The sequence below is a fragment of the Danio rerio genome, chromosome 6 (assembly GCF_052040795.2).
Source record: "Danio rerio strain M-AB ecotype USA chromosome 6, GRCz13ab, whole genome shotgun sequence".
Taxonomy (NCBI): Eukaryota; Metazoa; Chordata; class Actinopteri; order Cypriniformes; family Danionidae; genus Danio; species Danio rerio.
Genome location: NC_141026.1, coordinates 12983241 through 13005790, shown reverse-complemented (window position 1 = coordinate 13005790; position 22550 = coordinate 12983241). Strand labels below are relative to the sequence as shown.

At 36.6% G+C, this 22550-nt stretch overlaps 1 protein-coding gene across 3 annotated transcripts in view; it reads left to right on the top strand.

Moving 5' to 3' along the window:
• The window catches only part of tanc1a (tetratricopeptide repeat, ankyrin repeat and coiled-coil containing 1a), a 161308-nt gene that overhangs the window by 83310 nt on the left and 55448 nt on the right, over positions 1-22550 (top strand). For all 3 annotated transcript variants that reach the window (XR_015493221.1, XM_087256687.1, XM_087256686.1), the window contains exons 5-9: positions 1881-2002; positions 7776-7986; positions 12039-12299; positions 19103-19228; positions 21568-21852. Coding sequence is in view for 2 of the 3 variants with exons in the window: in XM_087256687.1 (XP_087112813.1) it covers positions 1881-2002; positions 7776-7986; positions 12039-12299; positions 19103-19228; positions 21568-21852 (1005 nt within the window). In the remaining variant the exon portion in view is untranslated. The remainder of the gene's footprint in view (positions 1-1880; positions 2003-7775; positions 7987-12038; positions 12300-19102; positions 19229-21567; positions 21853-22550) is intronic.

Genomic DNA, 22550 nt, shown 5'->3' with positions numbered 1-22550 from the left:
TTGCCTTTCTTCATGTGTTCAATTCTTTTTCACTGCGTCATTTCATTTTATTTCACATAACTTAAGGCTGAACGATTTGGCCTAAAATCAACTAATTTGATTATTAAACATTATAACTCGATTACGATTAGTAAACGAATATTTTATTTATTTATTTGATGTTTTTGTCCTCATAATTCACTGACAAGTTTTGTACAGTAAATGTGCTTGCATATTACAAGTGAGAGGTTTCTAAATGAAGGGGGCATAGGTTGACTTTAAAAAATAATTGAAGTGAACAAACACACTGCCATCTTTGATTATTTATCGAACATCAACACTGAACAACTAAAATTAAAACACTCATTGCCTAGAACGTGGCTCTCCGCACCACCCACCTTCGTCACCGATACTAAACTGACCAGTCTCAAAGCTTGTGCTACGTGTTGTTGTGACGTGTAGTTACATTTTTTTGAGAGGTGCACGCGTATGCGAAGGCTCCACCGGACCGTATGCATGCATTTGGCAGAGGTAAAATATCAGAATAATGTAATAAGTATAAACCATAATATAATAAGTATAAATTAGCCTTTACAGAGCGGGGTCACGTGACTCCAGTAAAGTAATCGAAATGATTTACCTGGAAAAATTTTATTGATTATAGGTTCTCAATGTAAATTTCGATTATTTTTCGATTAATCACTTGGCCCTAACATAACTTAATTTGTAAACTAATTAGATTTGTTTTCTTTGCATAAATGTATTTCTTTGGTTGTTACCAACATGTGGTAAACATATTAAGTAAACAGCACCTTTAGAAATATGTTTTCTGAGAAAAGTGGTGACGTGTTCAATACTTATTTCCCCCTCTGTATTTATTTAATTTCATGTATTTTTTTTGTTGTCTTCAATCTGTAATTAAATGCTCTGTTTTTCCAAATCTAATTTTAATCACTGAATTCATTTACTTAAATGTCAGAACCTAACATTAAACCAACAAAGACTAAACCTTTTTATTGTAATAATGTGCAAAACCAGAGACGTAGAGTATACGAAGTAATTTGATTTCATGTCCTCTAATCCGTAGCCAACTGTTGTTTGTAAATAAATACCTCATTTCCTAAAATGTCATTATGTAACGTTAAATCAAAACTAAATTAATGCAGAATTGTATGATGGTGTTTGGAGAAAGGAAGAGAATGAATTGTGTGTGTGACTAGTCAATCGTTCTCCGAGAATGAGAGCCTAGTGATTGCAGCGAGCACGATCTCTGCTCATTCACATTCACACCCTGTCCTCCCTCTCTCTCTCTCTCTCTCTCTCTCTCTCTCTCACACACACACACACACATAGCTTCTGAATGGATGGAAACTTGGTTGTCATAATAACCGCATCTCAAACCTAGGCTTTCTGAAGCTGCGCGGAGCACTGTAAAGACCGTGTGTTGTACTACAGAGAGAGTGAGAGAGGGAGTGAGAGATACAGGGCAACATAGAGGAGGGGGAATAGAGGGAGGGATGGAGACAGAAAGAGAGAGATAGAGAGAGAGAAAGGGAGGGACGGACGGAGATTGCCAGAAAGCAGAGGAGACTGTGAAAGGCAGTGAGAGAAAAGGAAACGAGAGCACAGGAAGTGGCACACTGGTCCTTTTGGATCTTGGTGAGTTGGGACAAAACCCCCGTACGTCCTAAAGGAATAGCATTGATTATTTAATCAGGCTGGACGCTGTGTTTGAATGTAAATGTGGTCAGATTGATGTTGTTGCTGTAAATGCATGCTGTGTGGGTACCTGTAGACATGTTGCTTTTGGGTGTGGGCTTTTATTGTGCATCCTAATGCTAACCTTTAAATCTGTGTGTGTTTGTGTATGTGTGTGTGTGTGTGTGTGTGTGTGTGTGCAGAGCTACTCTCGCCGGCAGAGTCTGGCTCTTCTCCGGCCGTCCAGGAGCTCATGACACGATTGGGCTTCCTGCTGGGAGACGCCATCCCCACCTCATCACAAACAAACATGGAGGACAAACAGGTAAATAGAAAGCCTACAGGTCTAAACAGCCAAACTCTGACAGCCGTGCAATCTGATACACAAAACAGTCTGCTTGCTCCATCACGTCAATGAAGATTGGGAGATTGGGACGATAAGGTCCTCAGAAAGTGGAATTGGCCTCTGAACATTCTTTTCAGGAAGGTTACACTAAATCTGCCTTAGTTACCGGAGGTCGTTTATCAGAGAGATCGATTGCTGCTTTTAGGTTCAATGCGGACAATATTGGAGGAGCTTGGTTTTAGATTTGTGATTTAAAAAATAAAATGGTGGTTGGTACCTTTAATAGCGTGATTCATTGCTGGCAAGGTGGACTCAAACTTGAAATGGGAACTTTTTGTGTGTGATATCAGAGCCATATTACTAGAGAAATCACTCAGTGGTGTTTTCTTTTGCATAATGGTAGAGGTGGGAAAACTTGACCACACATAATGCAGCTTGATTTGACTGGTCATCTTTGAATGGGGATACCAAAATATGGAAAGGCAAGTTGTAGTTTTCATGAAGAACCTAAAGCTGGGTTGCTTGAATTGATTATTGGTTATTGAATAAATGAGTAATAAACAAATGCATCAGATAGTATAGTTTTTAATAGGTGACATGGTGGTGCAGTGATTAGCACTATCACCTCACAGCAAGAAGGTTGCTGATTCGAGTCTCGGCTGGGTCAGTTGTCATTTCTGTGTGGAGTTTGCATGTTCTTTCCATGTTGGAATGGGTTTCCTCCAGGTGCTCCTGTTTCCCCCACAGTCCAAAGTCATGCAGTACAGGTGAATTAACTAAATTGGCCGTAGTGTGAATGAGTGTGTATGGATGTTTCCCAAATACTGGGTCGCAGTTGGAAGGTCATCCGCTGTGTAAAACATATGCTGGATAAGTTGGTGGTTCATTCCACTGTGGCGACCCCTGAGGAGTAAAGGGACTAAGCTGAAGGAAAATGAATAAATGAGTATAGTTTTAATAATATGTTGCATTGCTTCTTATTTTTTATTTGCTGCTTCTACTTGAACGTTAAATGTTTTGGCAGTTTTGTTTTTCATTTAACCGTGATGGACAGTTTTATTTTGTTTTTTTTTATCATTTTAATTTCAGGTTTGTTTCATTTGCCTGTACATATGGAGTCACATGTTGAATATGTGCAAACATGTAAAACGCATGTGAAACATGACTATAGACCATTCAATAGGGTGGTATCATTGGCCCATGAACATTTCCTGCTTGTTGTCAAACTATTTTATAACTGTAACAAGAGGCAATTCAATCACAACTTAATGTTAAAACAGCTATCATAACATTATTTATCAATATGTGGACCTTTTTAAAATCTCGGATGCTATAGAAATTTAAAATGTAAAACAGGAAATACTTTGGGACCATTGTTTTTGTTTACATCCCTCAAAATGGTCAATAGAACATTTTTGGATTACATCAAATATGAAGAAATGTGATGAAGCGTGATGACCTGGGTTTTACAGAAAATCCAAAACCATGTTTCATGTGTGTCCTGTTGGTTTGATGTGAATTTTAACATGTTTTTAAAGTTCATGTTTTTTCATCTGTAAGGGTGATTAAGTTGGGGTAAATAAAAATTTAAAATATCTCCTAAGCAAGTAGCTTTAATAATGGAAAATTGTGGATAGTGGATAGTTTACCCAAAATGAATATTCACTTACTGTTTAGTGTTTATTTCTTCTCTTGAACACGAAAGTAAATACCATTGACTTCCATTGTATGATGTTCGACAGTAGAAAGTCAAATAGTTTTGGAACCAGTACATGGTGTGTAAATTATGACAGTTTTAATTTTTGAGTGAACAATTCCTTGAATATTGGTAAAATAATTGGTTATTAATTGGGTATTCGTTTCCCAGTACTGGGTTGCAGCTGGAAGGGCATCCGCTGTGTAAAACATGGTGGATAAGTTGGCGGTTCATTCCGCTGTGGTGACCCCTTATGAATAAAGGGACTAAGCCGAAGGACAATTAATGAATGAATTGGGTATTAAAAATAAAACCACATCAACTGTAGTGTCCCTGGTGGCATTTTAGAGCTTTATATTTTTTCAGAGCTCTGGTTTCCCCCACAGTCTAAACAAATACGCTATAGGTGAATTGAATAAACCAAATAGGCTGCAATGTATGTGTGTGTATGGATGTTTCCCAGTACTACGTTGCAGCTGACATCCGCTGTGTAAAACATATGCTGGATAAGTCAGTGGTTCATTCCGCTGTGGCGACCCCTGATGAATAAAGGCACTAAGCCGAAGGAGAATGAATGAATGAATATTTTTACAGTTCAGCTTTATTAAACCTGATTTGATTTCTAAAATCTTTGATCCTTGTTCAATATATTTTTCAATTCGTTTCTACTAATTAAAGTTCTTTGTGTTTGTGTCCACATCATCACACCACTGGTATTCATCACACAGACTTTTCCAGACGTTTGTCTAGGATCTGAATCGCTTTTAAGAGGCTTACGTAGCGTTTATGGATTGCTGCACACAAAGCCAGTAGTTGCGGAATTGATCCACAAAACATGCTTCATCAGTCACGTATTATGGCAAATGAAAAGGTGCTTTCTGATTGGCCGGTTTCTGATCTTCTCTTCAGGCTTTTCGAACGCAGTGCATTAAGTATGAATGCTGGTTTGTCCGTGTTTGCTGCATGTACGTGCGCTGCTGCTTTATAAGGGCTGAAATAGTCTTGATGTGGTGAAGCACCCTGGAGATGTTGCTGCTGGTGAGTAATGCAGTTTCTCCGAGGGAAAAGGAATGATGCGGGTGGAGCAACAGTGTGCCTCTTACACACACTTCTCTAACGCAACTGCAGCACTGAGGAAATTATTGAACAGGTGCATCAAGCTCTACCTGAAAGCTTGAGCTCTGCTTTACTGTGATGTGTGTTTGTGCGTGTGTGTGTGCGTGCGTGTGTGTGTGTACGTGGATGTGTGTGTGGTGAGATGAGAATCTCTCATTGGCGAGCGGCTGGCATGCAACAGTTCTCTAGGGACCAGGGCTCCGGTACACTGATTCCCCCCCCACACACACACGCACCATCACTCTCCCTGACCTATATAGAGTGCGGAGAGAGGTAAGAAGGGACGACAGAGTAGTATCTAGGATTTGATGTACTCTATGAAAACAAGAGTCCTGCAGAAGTCTTTATTCTGCAGTTTTATGCGACGTAAGCACTCTCTTCAGCATGTAGATTACCCATAATATTTCACACTCCAGTCCTGCTATATGGAAAAATCTGCATTTAAGTTTTTTATTATTTAAAAACATTGCTTACCAGCCAGGGCTCCCTGGGGGCCTCAGTAAACTTCCAATGGGGTTGCAGAATGTTTTTTTTTTTTTAATAACACAATTAGTTTGAATATACACTGTGTGGGAATTTAAATAAGGAAATAATTTAAAATCTAAACTATATAAAAGTTTGGGGTCAGTAAGAATTTTTTGCGTTTTAAGATAAGCTTATTCTGCTCACCCAGACTGCATTTATTTAATCGAAAATAAAGTACAAGTTGTTAAATTGTGAAATGTTGTTGCACTATAAAATAACTGTTCAAAAGTAGTTTATCATTTATCATTTATTCCAGAGATTTTGAAGATGATTTTACAGCTTCATTTCTGCAGTCTTCAGAATAGCATGATCCTTTAGAAATCAATCTAATATTTATTATTATTATTATTATTATTATTATTATTATTATTATTATTATTATTATTATTATTATTATTATTATTATTATTATTATTAATAATGTAATAGTATAAAAGCAATAATGACTGGAGTAATAATATTTTGAAAATACATATACTAAAAAAAGCTGTTATTTAAATTTATAATAACTTTATTTAACATTTTTTTTTACATTTAATGAATGCCGTCTTGCTGAACAGAATTATATATATATATATATATATATATATATATATATATATATATATATATATATATATATATATATATATATATATATATATATATATATATATTACACACCCACACACTCTTCCCCTGCTCTTCCCCTTCCCTCTTCACCCATCCAACCACACAACTACCCACCCTGGTGGCACCCCTGATCAGCATTACACTTTTTGTTTTCTACTATTCGTTTATCTACAGAGTAATATTTACTTACCACATGGTTAGGATACATAATGAATTGCAATTACTGTTGTAAGAATGTTGTGCAAGTTATGTTATGATGACATATTCACAATTCAAAAAAGTTTTTGCTAATTTGTTTTTTTGTAAATCGATCAAATGCAAGCAAATGACAAAACTGCAATAGTGTAATGTGCAATATTCCAATGGCTCAGCTAGCTAGCAGGGTTAGCTGAGATTCTTTAAATTGTAACAATAACATGAATGCTAGTAATATAATGTTGATTACTCATGTGTTAATGACATTTGAATTATGGATAAAATCAAATTTGAATGGCAATACTACTTTTGATTAGTTATAAATACAGGGAACAGTGTATTAGTGAGGACCACCATGTTCTATGGTAAGTGAAAAATGAAAAGGACAGAACTGCCTCTTCCTATAGTTGAAAGTGAGGATGAGATGGGTTTTAGTGACCATGAGAATGATGCAGATTGGACACTTGATAAGAACTGTGATGCAGACAGTTCAGAGCCCAGAGGCATATAAAACAGGCGCATATAGTATAATAAATAAACATTTTTAGCTTGGAGCTACATTATTAGGATGCATCTGGATATATTAGACTTAATATTTGTTTATTTATTTGTTGTAATAATATTTACTGGAGGAAATATTTATACCTACTGTATGTTGTATGCATGATTATACAATATTATGTTTGTTTTTAATATTATTCAGCAAAAAAAGAATGGAATAAATGAAAGCTGTTGGAATATAAGTTGTTGCAAAGTATGTAAGGTGTCGTTTATAAGTTCTGTGTTAAAGCTTTTAACATTGCAACCCCAATTAAATCATTACAAACAACAAAATGTTTAAAAATAAAAAATAAAAAATCTAAATTTTTTAATTTCTAAGTTAGATCCACTATTGGATATTGTTGCCATATGGCAACATATCATAAAGTACCTTAAAAAATCCAAATTTTTGTACAGCACTTGAAGTTAAGCCATTCTAAGAAAAGAAAAACAGTCAAATTTGTATATTTTAATAGATTTATTATAATGCGTGCAGTAGAGGGTTAAATATCTGCAAACATATTATGGTATTTTTATGCTTTACCAGAGTCAAAAACTTACAGCACCTTTAAAAACCGTATCTTTATTATTATAGCTCCTGATATCTTCCCAGTGTGAACCAGCTTTAATGCAAAAATGAAGAATCATATGTCTCTCAAACTTCAGCTGTTTGAATTTTGATTTAATATTGACTAGATTTAAGGTTCTTTCTTTGTTCCTGAATAATATATTTCCAGTGGATTCAGTGCTGAAATGTGAATGTGCGTTTGTCTGTGTGTTGGTTACTGTCGCCACTGCAGCCTGATTCTGCTTCTAAAAGCATCATATTGGTTGCTTATATTGGAACAAAAGCAGACTGGAGGGCTTGGAGTATTTTTGGCCTTGCCCTTGTATGGACATAAGAGCTGAGTTTAACAGTTTCCATCTATCACTTTATCTCCTTGCTCCCCCTTTTTGTTACATTTCCTCCCGTCTCTCTATTTTTCCTTTATGCAATGTTTATTTATTATTTTTTTGCTCTTTGCTTTTTGTTTCTCACTCATCTCTGTTTTTCTTTTTTCAATGTAGTGTATAGTGTCCAGTCAGGGCGTGAGTCCCTGCTCCACTCTGACCAGCAGTACGGCGTCTCCCAGCGCCGAGAGCCCCTGCTCCACCTTACCTGAGAGCTCCTCCAACAGCAGAGCTCCGGTCATCTGCTCCAGCGCCTGCTCCACTGCCACCTCCACCGTCATCACCACACCCAGCTCAACCCTGGAGAGCAAAGACAGTGGAATCATAGGTAACACATTTATCCCAGTTGAATAATTAATATATTTACATTGGGGAAGAAACTATAAAATCTACTAATTTCATCATTAAAATTTCAATGTTTGAAAAATAACTTTTTAAACATTATCGTATTTATTTATTTGAATAAACACTAAAATTTCAATGTATAAATGCACTACTTGTATTATGAATCTCAACGTCGCATAGACAATAGAATTAAATTAAGAGCTAAACAGGACATTTTATCTTAAACATTAAGAGCCCTATTATACACGTAGCGCAATAAGGTGCAAGATGTGTTTGGCGCAATTTGTTGCTATTTTCAGACCAATGCAACCCTAATTTTCATGTTTTTCACCACATTGCTTAAATAGCAAATGCGTTTGCACCACTTTGTGGACTCATGGGTGTGCTGGTCTAAAAAGGACTTGTGTTAACGCGCATTGTTGGCGGGTTGCTATTTTGAATAACTGAAATAAACTGCGCCAGTGACCAACTGAAAGCTGCTCTAAAGTTCAGGGCAGAGCACGTTAGTTATGCACCTATGCAGGTCCAAAACGCTTAGACATTGCTTAATAAACACAGGATGTACAGCAATACACAAATATCCTTACACGTAAAAAAAGGATTAAAATGTTACAAAAGTTATTATTTTTTATATACTGCCTCCATGCCTTCTTCATGTCCGGGAGGCTTTTTCAATTTATTTATGACAATTTGCATTTGTATAATGTTAATATTAGTAGTATTATTTATTAAACGCATATTTATATTTGTTTGAATAAAAACATGATTAGATTTGTCCATCTGTCGGGTTTTGGCGATGTATGCGTCACTATATTGGGCATAAGAATAGAATAATGGCTGGAAATTAGAACTGAATTTAGAAATAGTTTTGAAACAAATCTTTGCGCTTATAAGCGAAATTAAATATGTAGGCTTATGAATGTCTTTAGTGGAGTGCGTACTACACTGTTTCCTTATCCATGAGAGTTAAGAAGTAAAGTAAAGAGTAAAAGTAAAGAGAAAGTAAAGACGCTGAATGGAGAAGGCTTATTCTTTATCCTCATGCTGCAGATGGTGTGTAACTGTTTTCTCACTAGTAAAGCGTTCAGTTTTTTCACTTACAAAGTCCACCATGTAAATAGCAAATGCCCCATTGCACAATGCAACTGACTATTAAAGGGAATGGGAGATGAGACTCTGATTGGTTTATTGCACTTTATGCTCAAAACGCACTTAAAACTTATTAAGAGAATGCATATTTATCCCTTCCTAAAGTAGTAAAAGTTGATTCGGACATGCCTGTAATGCTTTTGTGGCATGTGATTTAGACTTTGCGTCTAGATCGTTAATATTGAGCCCTCAGTCTCAGTTGGTGACTGATTTGAAGAGCGGACTAGGAGATCTAACAATTCAGAATCAAAATGTGATCAAATATTGCAGCTCAAAGTGCAAAACTAGTTTTACCTTGTCAAACAACTACAGAATAAGTGGGTTAATGTTCATTCATTGATTCATTTTTTTATATTAATCTGGGGTCGTCACAGCAAAAAGAGCCGCCAACTTATCTAGCACATGTTTTTTGAGCAGCGGATGCCCTTCCAGCCACATCCTATAACTGGGAAATGGTTTAATGTTATTGTTTATTAATTTTGTTTTTACTATTGTATAATTTAGTTTTTTAACATTATTCAGTCATTCAACCACAAGGGACATATTGAAATAATGATAATTTTAAAAAATCCAGTCTGTTAACATATACTGTAGACTCCTTTCAAAGTTTGCATTTCAGTGATGAAGCTCTTTTAGACTGAACTCAAACGAACCCACTGATGAATGATCTATTCATGCCATGAGTGAACACATACAGTATCTGTCAGGCTGAATTAAATGCTGGTCTGAAATCCAGCTGTCAAAAGCACAAGAAAGAAATCTTCAGTACTTTGTCGCAGTTTTCCTTTTGAAGTGATTTGCATTTTTTGGATTGGTTGAAGCTCCGGTTTTCCCCACAAGTCCGAAGACATGCGCTGTAGGTGAATTAGGTAACTAAATTGTTCGTAGTTTATGAGTGTGAATGAGAGGGTATGAGTGTTTCACAGTGATAGGTTGCAGCTAGTAGGGCATCCGCTGCATAAAACATATGCTGGATAAGTTACCGGTTGATTCCACTGTGGCGACCCCAGATTAATAAAATGACTAAGGCGAAAATAAAATGAATAAATGAATGGTTTGGTTGAATTTAATCATTAGATTGATGAAGTTGAGCAGCAAAAATGCTAGCACTGAAAGTAAGTCCATAAACTATTGTTATTTCTTTTTTCATTTGACAGCCCTAGTTTTTGTTTAATAAAATTAACTTGATGCTAAATTGTACTACTTTGTGTAATATTTCATGCAGACATCTCAATAATTATGCCTTATGACTATTTCAAATAGTGCAAGTTAATAACGTTAAGAGTAATATTAAGGCCTATTTTGGGGCGAAGACATCAATGACTGTACAGTAATTCCTCCATACTGAATTCTGATTAGTGGGCATAGTTTATCAATGGAAATTGGTAAGCACTGTTTGTTCTTTCAGGAAATGCTGTACAATTTTATTTTATTTTTTTTTGTGAACTTTGAGGAGAACATTGGTAAATATTGTCAGACTTCATCAGTTAGACGTCACCAATTTCTTTTGCCCATACTCTTTTCTGTTTCACAAAGCTGTCTGAATTTGCAGCATCTCTATTGTGTTAAGATTTACATTGAGAGATGCTAATCAAGAGAGCACTAGACCAGTGGTCCCTAACCTTTTTATCACCGCAGACCGGTCAACGCTTGACAATTTTACTGCGGCTTAGGGGGTGGGTGAGGAGAATGTATGTAGATTGCTAGTTTTCTCAGAGGATGACAAGCTGACAAACAAAACATTGCTCTAGCCCTGACACAAGTTTTATTTGAGGAGAAAATTAAAAACCACTGTGTTTGGGAGTTTTGTGTTTGTCTGAGCAATGTGTATTTTTCATACAAATACATACAAAGTACAAAGCTGATCGGTCCGTTCTTGTCACATGACTCACTGTGCGCTCGCATCAATTTGAAAGTTGAGATGTTTTCAACTAGGTGCTGCTGTAAGCCACACGCCTTCATTGGAAATAACGAACTTGCCTGCAGTAAAGACGGAATTTATGAACGACCTCTATGTCTGCCATCATTTGCAATCTCTAGCAGTTGATCTTGCACAGACATGCTGGTTTCACCTGATTTTTTGACAAATGGGTTGCGGATCCATTCCTGGGCAGTTCTTCACTGGGCCATTCCCTTTCGCCTAGAAATTTTCCAAAGATGTCGATTTCTAACTCATTTTGTTTACTTGTGGGTTAAATGTTGGTGCTCAAATGATCGAGATGTAACCAAGAGAATATAGTCATTTTTCAAAATAAAGATTTTTCAAAATAAAAGATTGTTTAGACTGATAATAAATAAAATGGAAATAATTGATGATGTCTTGTGCGGCTTGGTACCATTTGATCCACAGACCAGTACCAGTCCGCAGCCCGGTGGTTGGGGACCACTGCATTAGACATCACAAAGCTTGACTTATCAAAGCTGTTTATTGTTTGAAGACTTTATAGAAGTGTGTTTTATTTTTTTGGTCTGTTCTGATAACACACAAGAGCCAGAGATATGCTCTATCAAAACTGGGACAGCGTTGTGTCTTTATTTCAGGTCTGCCTGCCGGTTTCTTGAAGTAGGACATCAGTAGCTTTTTAAAAGCCCCAAAATAGTGTTTTTAGCGTGGTTGTGGTAAAGAAAGGTCACAGATAGCCGCACTAAAGCGAAATGTCTGACACCAATTACTTGAACGAGTCCTATTTGATCTCTTCATGTCTCAAGATTGTTTGTTGACTCTTCAAACCTGACTTTGATGCTTAATACCTGTTTTCTTTTCCGTGATGTTTCATTTTGTCCTTCAGTGTTGTTCTCTCCTCCTGTGTCCTTCCTGTTAATGTCTGACTCCTCCCTCCACGCCTCGTTCACCTTCATCTCTCTGTCTGTTTCTCCGTCCTGCAGCAACAGTCACCAGTTCTAGTGAGAATGAAGAGCGCTGTGGATCTAGTCTGGAGTGGGCGAAAGATGGAGGTGCGGGTGTAAGAGGCGAGAGCGGGCGTAGCTGTATTCCCATCACTCCAGAGGAGCCCACGGTCTCTAGTGAAGTTCAACCGAGGACAAGCAGCACAGGCGGGGCGGCACCTGTTGTGACATCACCACTGGATGGACCAATCACGTATCACAGCGCCTCTTTGGTTATGCCACGCCCAAATTCTGTGGCAGGTGAGTTATTATTGGTAGCATCATGCTCTATTATTTATTTTTTTACAAGGTGTTTTGTTCTTCAGGGTTTCTTGCAGCCCTATTCATCATTCCACCTCTGCTGATTTTGTAGCACAATGCTGAAAGTAGTTGTGTTTTGTCCAACGTGATGAGATTTAAAAAAAATCTGTGTACAGCAAGATGATATAAAGAGATGATATGTCTTTCTGTTGCTTTTTCTTTAAACAAATGTGCAGTGCAACTCCTTTAGACTGATGATTTAAAACTTTTTTTAAGCCAATTGCTCAAAGTCTCAAAACTCAAAGTTTTTTTATAAATAAGTTTGAAGTTTTACTAAATAAATCAAGCACATGCTGCTAAAACTTTACCACGATAAATTATCCATATATTTTAACATACATCATCAAAATATTGTTCATTTCGTATTTGAACTCAAGGCATATACTCATATACTCAAAACGAGGTTCGTTTTCATTCAATATTTGAGGGCATGATGATTTCGAAAAGGATGACTGACAATATACTCTGATTATGAATTTGTCCACTACTCGAGTGTACCCCCTAAACACAACAATGGGGGTTTTGTTAACATCTGGCAAACTTCTATTTGTTGTGGAAAAACACAGAATATCACTGCCAGTGTGCGCACACTTGTATAAAACTGGTATAATATGGTAGCTCTTCACATCTGGTGTGTGACCACCCCCCCACCCCCCAAGATTTCACAATTTCTTCTCAATCAATTTTGGGGTGTAGATAGCGTCCCTCCAGTGTGTTCATATTGCTGACTTGAGGTTGTACTGTAGCCGGCAGCTAACTCTCTGCCACTCTCACATGGTCGCCCACTGAAGCTAAGCAGGGCTGTGCCTGGTTAGTACCTGGGAGACCACATGGGGAAGCTAGGTTGCTACCTGAAGTGGTGTTAATGAGGCCAGCAGGGGGCACTCAACCTTCGGTCTGTGTGGGTCCTAACGCCCCAGTAAATCGATGGGGACTCTATACTGCTCACTGAGCGCAGTTTTTCAGATGAGATATTAAAGGTCCTGACTCTCTGTGGTCATTAAAATAATACCTAGATGTCCTTCAAAAAAAGAGTAGTGGGTTTAACCCTGGCATCCTGGCCAAATTTGCCCGCCTGTTAACCATCCCCATATCATAATTGGCTTCATCACTCTGGCTGTTTCTCAATTCCAAGAACGCAGAGAACAAACTTGCATTCTGATGGAGAACAGTTTTGCCAGGTGTCCACGGAAGAACGAATTCGAAAGACCGTGAGAACAGAGAACGCGTCCTCTGAGGAATGAGATGTTGCGTTCTTCCTTATGGTCACGTGACCATGGGTTTTAAATGGAAAATTATTTAAACATTGCCGCATTCATACAGCGATTTATTGTTTTTCCCCTTTTCAAAATATGTAATATGCTTAAAAACATTATAAATATACGCTGTACAAATCAAATTAAACAGATTTTGTTTTAATTCAGCAAAAAAAACACCCTTAATGTGTTTATTACTTTATTAAGATGTTTATGGTAATGTTTATATTCACCTTTTCATTTAGGAAAACTCCAGAGATAAATAAGTGATATCTGAACTTTAATAATAAATCTAAACAAAATGCTGTGCTTCTCACCTCCAGTCGCAATGACTTCTGGGACTTCTAGAGCAAGATCGGTGCTCAAGTCTGCATCAATGTGTCCTTGATATCAAGAACACATCCGGGAAGTTTTGGTCTTGAATATTGGAACTAAACTTTGGCAGTTAATGATGACGTTACACGAGAACACGAGGACGCAAGACGCATAACGCATATTACGAAACAGCCTCTGTCCCCTCTCCACCAGTCAACTTATAATATGGCTGCTGTCATGTCATCCAAGTGAATGTTGCACACTGGTGGTGGATGAGAAGACTCCCCCCAATGTGTAAAGTTCAGAAAAGAGCTATATAAATGTAAGAAATTATTATTATTATTATTAATATTATTAATCCAGTCTGACCTTTGTGGATATGAGATACAAATCATTAGCACATCAAAAAGGCAGAGTTACAGAACAATTCCTTCATCATCATGAACCAATGATAGCTCAAAGGTGTTTAGGAATCAAAACGAACTCCCTCAAAAGTTCACTTTGGTGAGCTTTTATGCCAAATGGGCTGGTAATTCAGAAACTGCTAATCTACTGGGATTTTCACGCACAACCATCTCTAGAGTTTACCGAGAATGGTCTGAAAAAGAGAAAATATCCAGTGAGCTGTAGTTCTTTGAAAGCAAATGTCTTGTTGATGACTGAGGTCAGAGGTGAATGGCTAGACTGGTTCCAGCTGATAGAAAAGTAACAATAACTTAAATAACCACTCGTTACAACCGTGGTATGCAGAAGAGGATATCTGAACGCACAACACATCAAACCTCGAGGCAGATGGGGCACAGCAGAAGAAAACCACTCTGGGTGCCACTCCTGTCAGCTAAGAACAGGAAACAGAGGCTACAATTCTCACAGACTCACCAAAGTCTGACAATATAAGATTGGAAAAACGTTGCCTGGTCTGATGAGTCTTGATTTCTGCTGCGACATTCAGATGGTAGGGTTAGAATTTGGCGTTAACAACATCAAAGCATGGATCCATCCTGCCTTTTATCAACTATTTAGGCTAGTAAGGCTGGTGAAATGGTGTAAGGAATATTGTCTTGGCACACTTTGGGCCCATTTGTTCCAAAGCCTACCTAAGTGTTGTTGCTGACCATGTCCATCCCTGACCACAGTTTACCCATCTTCTGATGGTTACTTCCAGCAGGATAATTCGCCATGTCATAAAGCGCAAATTATCTCAGACTGGTTTCTTGACCATGGAAAAAAGTTCATTGTACACGGGCCTCCACAGTCACTAGAGCTCAATCCAATAGAGCACCTTTAGGATGTGGTGGAACGGGAGATTCGCGTCATGTGCTGCCTGTTTTTGTTGCGATTGTATCAAACTGATAATGCATTACTTTAGGTCAGTAGACAGAGAGTCTGTGGTCTTTTATGGGTGTTTAAATGCTTGAGTGTTTACACAATGAGAAAGTTGTTGAAAGTGGACAACCTCAAAACCATTTAGATTCTCTTCAGACCTGGATTTAACATTTTCCAATAGAGGTTGTCTAGAACGTATTATAATATCGGGTGTAAACAAGCACCCAGTATGAACTCCAGCAAAGATCAAGTCGTCTGCATTCAGCAGCTTGTGTTTGAACAAATCTGTTTGTCTTGAACACAGTTGTATGTCCTGGATGAGAAAATCCGCGTCTGGCTGCCTTTCCTCCAGCGGCTTCCAGAAAGCTTTACAAACGGGTGGCTTTGATTTTCTCTTGCTGTAAAGCTAAATGGGGAAATTGCTGTCGGATATACAGAATGACTCCAACAAAGCAAAATGTCTCTCCAAGTGCCTGTCTGCGGTGATCTTTGTCCTGCAGAGCGGGCGAAGAGAGACGTTAACGTATTTATATCTGAGCACTTCAAAGGGCTGGATCATGGTTTCACATTTGAGTCTCTTTACAAGCGAACGCAACGTGACGAATGACAATCATCATCCCTGTGTTTATGCCCGACTGCACAGATTATGGGTTGCAGGCAGATTAGATTATGGGAGCGGATTGGAGATTGAACAGGGATGAGTGGAGAGGGAGGGGTGTGGTGAGTGAAGAAAGATGAATGAAATGAATGATTGAGTGAATGAGTGGATGGCTTGTGAGTGGGTAAACTAAGCCAGCTATCTCGATCTCTGTGGCTTTAATTAAAGGGATAGTTCACCCCAAAATGAAAATTCTGTTTTCATTTACTTGCATGTTCCAAGTCTATGCAAGTTTCTTTCTTCTTGTCCCTGCTCCCCAATATAGAGGGGAGCAGGGACGAAAGTACCAATTTTTATATAAACCTATTTTTATAAGATAATGTTTAGTTTGGTTACTAACTTATAAGTGTGGTCTATCGAAGATTTTTATTTACTAAACCTATATGAAGACACATTTAATTGGGTGAGTGGAAAGCCCTATGAATCTGCCACTATATGTCATTGAAAACAGGTGACAGGTTAAGGCAAAGGGGTCATAAAAGATCACGAGAGAGGATTTGGTGATACAATGAGAGCCATCTGTGTCAGAAAAGCATGAAATGTATACAACATAGGTTGAAACTGTCATGTATGTTTGAAAAGACCAATACTGTATGGGAGAGAAGAGTCCAGTTTAGATGTTTGAAACATAGATACTAGTCATGATTATCAAATGTGAACTGTATGTGTAAAAACAGTTCACAGGTGTCAAACTCAGTTCCAAAAGGGCCGCAGCTCTGCACAGTTTAGTTCCAACCCTAATTAAACACACCTGATCAAACTAATTGAGTCCTTCAGGTTTGTTTGAAACCTACAGGTAAGTGTGTTGGAGCAGGGTTGAAACTAAACTGTGCAGGGCTTCGGCCCTCCAGGAATTGAGTTTGACACCCCTGCACCCCTTGGGCCACCAAGAAGAAGAGGCTTTAAATAGGGGTCGTAAAGAAGTAGGAGCTGGAAGAGGCCTGTTGAACCAGTAAACAGCTGTGAAAACACAAAGGTGGGAGGAAGCCAGGAGAAAGGGGATAGCAAATGTGAGGGACATTAAATTGTCCTGGAGTGAGACTAGGGATGGGTCTGCTTACGGACGTCTCTGCTTTTTTGGAAGATATTCCAATAAAGTATATTCTTCTGATATTCATAACCTCCAGACTGAGTTTGATTCATTAAGAGAAAAACCAAAAACCACTACAATATCAGGTGGTAGTGTAATAAAATGTAGAACAACATCCAAATAATTTCACTATAAACATAAATTACACATACTTTTTGACCCCGTCAGTAGGGTCAAAAGTAACGCAACAATATTTGCTAGATTTTCTGGTTTAATCTTGTTTATAAATATATCTGACTATGACCTTGTTCATGTTAACTGCAAACATATTCATTCATTTATTCATTCATTCATTTTCTTTTTGTGCTTAGTCCCTTTATTAATCCGGGGTCACCACAGCGGAATGAATCGCCAACTTATCCAGAGAACATGCAAACTCCACACAGAAACGCCAACTGACCTAGCCGAGGCTCAAACTAGCGACCTTCTTGCTGTGAGGCGACAGCACTCCCTACTGCGCCACTGTGCAAAACATATTTTGTCCTTAATTTTTTTGCAAAATTATTAAAGATATGGTGCACTACGATATCATATTTATAAGCAAACTTTAGTTGATGTGCAATGTAGCTGTGTGAACATTCTCGGAATGTAAGACGCTCAAAGTTCGTTGCAAAGGGAGACATTGGCTTTTACAGAGTGAGCTTGGCTAAGCCTACATTAAAAGAGGTTTGGGGACTACTAATAAATACATCCAGTTTAATGAGATCACAAAGGCTTCTGGTTACACGCATTCACCGCTTACAATTACCTTGCTTAGCGAAGGGGTGTGGCCAGAGGCGCTGTAATGTTATGCTATTTCCACATAGTGTCTTCTATTTCTGTGTTTGGGCTTTCAAAGGACACGACACAAAAAGAGATTTTCTTACAGGTTAATTTAAATTATGTTTCAGAGAATTATAAAAAAGGTATAGCTTGCATTTGACAGAACAGCTTCCAAAATCGTTTCCTGTTCAGTGCTGGATTTGGCTAAAAAACTCATCCAACCGATGAAGCTGTGGATTGGGAGCCACAACCTGAAAGTAATTTTGTTCATTAAAATTGATCAACTACATGCATAGTTTCTAGCCTTAACAGTATGTTGTAGCGAGCACTTAAACAAGGATGTAAACGATGGTAAATGCTGTTTGGCATTGCTAACAATTTAGCTACAAATTCATATTTATCCGTCCAACGGCTGTAAACATTCACAGTCTTCAGCAGTGCTGCAGTGTCTCTCTATGCGGTCACTTTGCGTGCCTTTCTACATTTCAAACTCATAAAAGATATGTGAACATTTCATATTACTTACACTTGCTTATAATCTGAATATACAGTTGAAGTCAGAATCATTAGCCCTGTTTATTTTCCCCCCAATTTCTGTTTAATGGAGAGAAGATTTTTTTCAACACATTTCTAATCACAATAGTTTTAATAACTCATCTCTAATAACTGATTTATTTTATCTTTACCATGATGACAGTCAATAATATTTGACCAGATATTTTTCAAGACACTTCTATAAAGCTTAAAGAGACATTTAAAGGCTTAACTAGATTAGTTAGGTTAACTAGGCAGGTTAGGGTAATTAGTCAAGTTATTGTATAACAATGGTTTGTTATGTAGACTATTAAAAAAAATTGCTTAAAGTTTTAATTGCATACTGCAATTAAAACAAATTATTTAATACAATAAAAACAATAAACCAATTAAATTATTTAAAAACTTTAATGAAATGCCAATTATACTGATATATCCCTGATATATATGTGTGTGTGTGTGTGTGTGTGTGTGTGTGTGTGTGTGTGTGTGTGTGCGTGTGTGTGTGTGTGTGTGTGTGTGTGTGTGTGTGTGTGTGTCTGTGTGTCTGTGTGTCTGTGTGTCTGTCTGTCTGTGTGTCTGTCTGTCTGTCTGTCTGTCTGCCTGTCTGTCTGTCTGTGTCTGTGTTTAAATCTGTGTGTGTATGTTAGGGGGTGGGCGGGGGTGTTAGATACACGTGTTCATCCACTTACAGCAGCAGCAGATTGTGTTTGTTCCTCACAGAGATCACAGGGGTGGCTTGTAATCTCTCCACCGCAAATGAGCCAAACACAGCCCTAAACGAGTCTCTTTCTCTCTGCAGCCACCAGCAGCACAAAGCTGGAGGAGCTGCGCTATCTGGACGAGCAGAGGAACGCTCCGCAGCGCTCCTCCATGCGTTTGCCCTGGCATGGAGCTCACACAGGCAGCCGCAGCCAAGAGACCAAAGGTGCCGGTGAACCACTACACACATACTGAATGAGATGCAAACACAACAATTGACCTGTATTATTGCTATTAGATGCTGTATAATGCTGTTACATGACAAACAGATGAGTAGTTCAGTTCATATATGAAGACTACTCAAAATTGTTTAAAAATCTGGGAAATTATATTCTGTTTCTTATGAATGAACAATAACATGGAAGGACGAGTGAAATATCATCACTGTGATTATTAGCAACAAGACAATTCAGAACATTACAGTATTTTATTTTTGTTTTTATAAATATATGGAGATTGTTATTGTAGCATTATATTAAAAATATATTAGATATGATTTGGAGTTTTGGAAAATTGTTAGTTTTCAAGTAAAAACATCCATAATGTATTTTATCAGGATTTACAGAAGACACCCACTCTTATGTAATTTATTGCAATTACAGTTTATGCATCAAAAAATAATTTTGAATATTTTTAGGAGAACAATTACAGTGCATCCTAGATACTAATTAATTGTAATATTAAACTTTGCTTCTACCCTAGGTTTTGCCTATTAGTCAGCAAGAAGTCAGGGGCATTTATATATATATATATATATATATATATATATATATATATATATATATATATATATATATATATATATATATATATATATATATATATATTTTAGATGCTTTTAAGTAATTTTTACATATATTTAGACAAATTTATAAGCAATATATATGTAAGTGGAACAATATACAGGGCTTTGCATTGAAAATGAATATTTTTATCCATTAATTCAGGCAATTTACAGATTTATTAAACAGATTTATTAAACAGATATATTTATCAAAATAATATTTTAATTTCAGTACGTCTTTAGAACTAGAAAGATAATGTAATTAAATTTATGCAAATATTGAGGAAAAAATTGCAAAGTAATTTCAACAAAATTTTAATATTTTTTATTTTTGTCTTGATTTTTGCTTTTTTTTCTCCTATATTTAAATTTGGGTGTTAACGTTTTTGGACCATTATCATTATCAATTTATTTTGTTAGATAAGCTCCAGATTTGGCTTCAGCACTGACTAATTTAATGTTTATGCACAAATATAATATTGTAAAGCTTCATTTAGAAAATATTAATTTAAATGAAAGATTTGTGAGGGATCTGCTTATGCTGAGCACTGTATACTGTAATAGTGGTCACAATATATAAAAGTGGTGCTTGGAGAATATATATTTGCATAAATATATATGTTTATATATATTAAACTAATACATATATATATTTTTCGTATTTTAAAATATTTTAGTCATATCTCGCAATTAAGACAATAACTTGTTAAAAGCAAATTGGTGTCATATATATTTTTATTTTTTGGCCTTTTTTCAAAATTGTTTTAAAAGCATGAAAGTGGACATATTACTTCCATTTTTTTCGATGTATAACAAATCACTTCTGTAAAGTTTATGCAGATTCCTAAATGTCTCTGACTCGTATATACAGTTGAAATCAGAATTATTAGCTGCCTTTTTAAAAAAGTTTTTATACATTTCCCAAATGATGTTTAAAAGAGCAAGGAACTTTTCACAGTATGTCTGATTATATTACTCCTTCTTTAATCAGTTTATTTTGGCTATAATAAAATCGTTTTTTAAATTTTTTTAAAAAACATTTTAAGGTCAAAATTATTAGCCCCTTTGAGCTATATAATTTTTTCGAAAGTCTACAGAACAAACAATTGTTATACAATAACTTGCATAATTACCCTAACCTGCCTAGTTAACCTAATGAACCTAGTTAAGCCTTTAAATGTCACTTTAAGTTGTATAAAAGTGTCTTAAAAATAGTAAAATATTATTTACTGTCATCATGACAAAGATAAAATAAATCAATTATTAGAAATGAGTAAATAAAACAATTTTGTTTAGAAATGTGTTGGAAAAATCTGCTCTTAGTAACAGAAATTGGGGGGAAAAAATGAACAGGGGGGCTAATAATTCTGACTTCAACTGTAAATAATAATAAAAATGATAAATAAACCACAAATTGAATGCAATTATATTTAAATTTGAAATTACAGTTTCTTCGTTTTTACAATTGTTAGTTACCCTATGTGTTTGAGTTAAAGATCATTTTATTTTGATGTAATATTCCATGAAACATCAGATATTTCTCTTTTGACAATGCAGCAAAATAAAAGCATTTTTGTGTTTATTTTCATGTTTACTGTGAGCAATTCAAAGGTTCATTTTTATTTCTGCATAAATGCATCCCACATTGATTTGGCTTTGAGAGTGTGTGTATGTGTGTGTGTGTGGTTTGTTTTAACACTCATGTTGTTCGATTCCCGCAGCTCGTCTCACACCCTACAAACCAGTGGACATCATGCTTAAACCCCTGCTGTTTGAGGTCCCCAGTGTCTCTATGGATGCTGTGTTTGTGGGCCGTGATTGGCTGTTTCAGCGGCTGGAGGAGGTGCTTGCGGGTGGAGGAGATGCCGATGAGGGTAAAGGCGCTGTGATCATCGGTAACGTCGGTTTTGGAAAGACAGCAGTGATTTCACGGCTGGTGGCTCTCAGTTGTCATGGTGGACGAATGAGACAGATCGCCTCTAGCAGTCCTGAAGCTACACCTCAGAGTAAGAGGACAACTGTGGAAGAGTTTGACATTTTAATCAGATTTATGCATTTTAGGAGTATAAAAAAGACGAAACATGAAAGTCTCTGACCCGTACATGCAGTTGAAATAAAAATAATTATTTTTACAGTATGTCTGATAATATTTTGTCTTCTTTATTTGTTTTATTTCAGCTAGAATAAAAGCAGTTTTTAATTTTTAAAAAAACATTTTTAGGTCAAAATTTATAACCCCGTTTTAAGGTATATATATTTTTTGATATTCTACAGAACAAACCATCGTTATACAATAACTTGCTTAAATATCCTAACCTGCCGAGGTAACCTAATTAACCTAGTTAAGCCTTTAAATGTCACTATAAGCTGTATAGAAAGTAGAAATAAAAATGAATTCCTGGATCACTTGTATATGTCATGACTTAAGTTGAACACATAGAACTAATCAAAACAAACAAGCAACACCTACAGTAGTTTAAACTAAAAATATAAATCAAAGCTCCACTTTTTTGGAAACATGTTTATTTTACAAGTCCCCTAGAGCACTTTTAGCTTAGCATAAATCCTTAAATTTGATTAGACCATTAGGTAATGATACTACGCAACAAATGAAAATATATTCCATAACTAGGTAACAGCACTGCATAATATCATTGTGCCTGCCGGAGCCATGGTACAGCAGCAAAATTTTATGACAGAATGA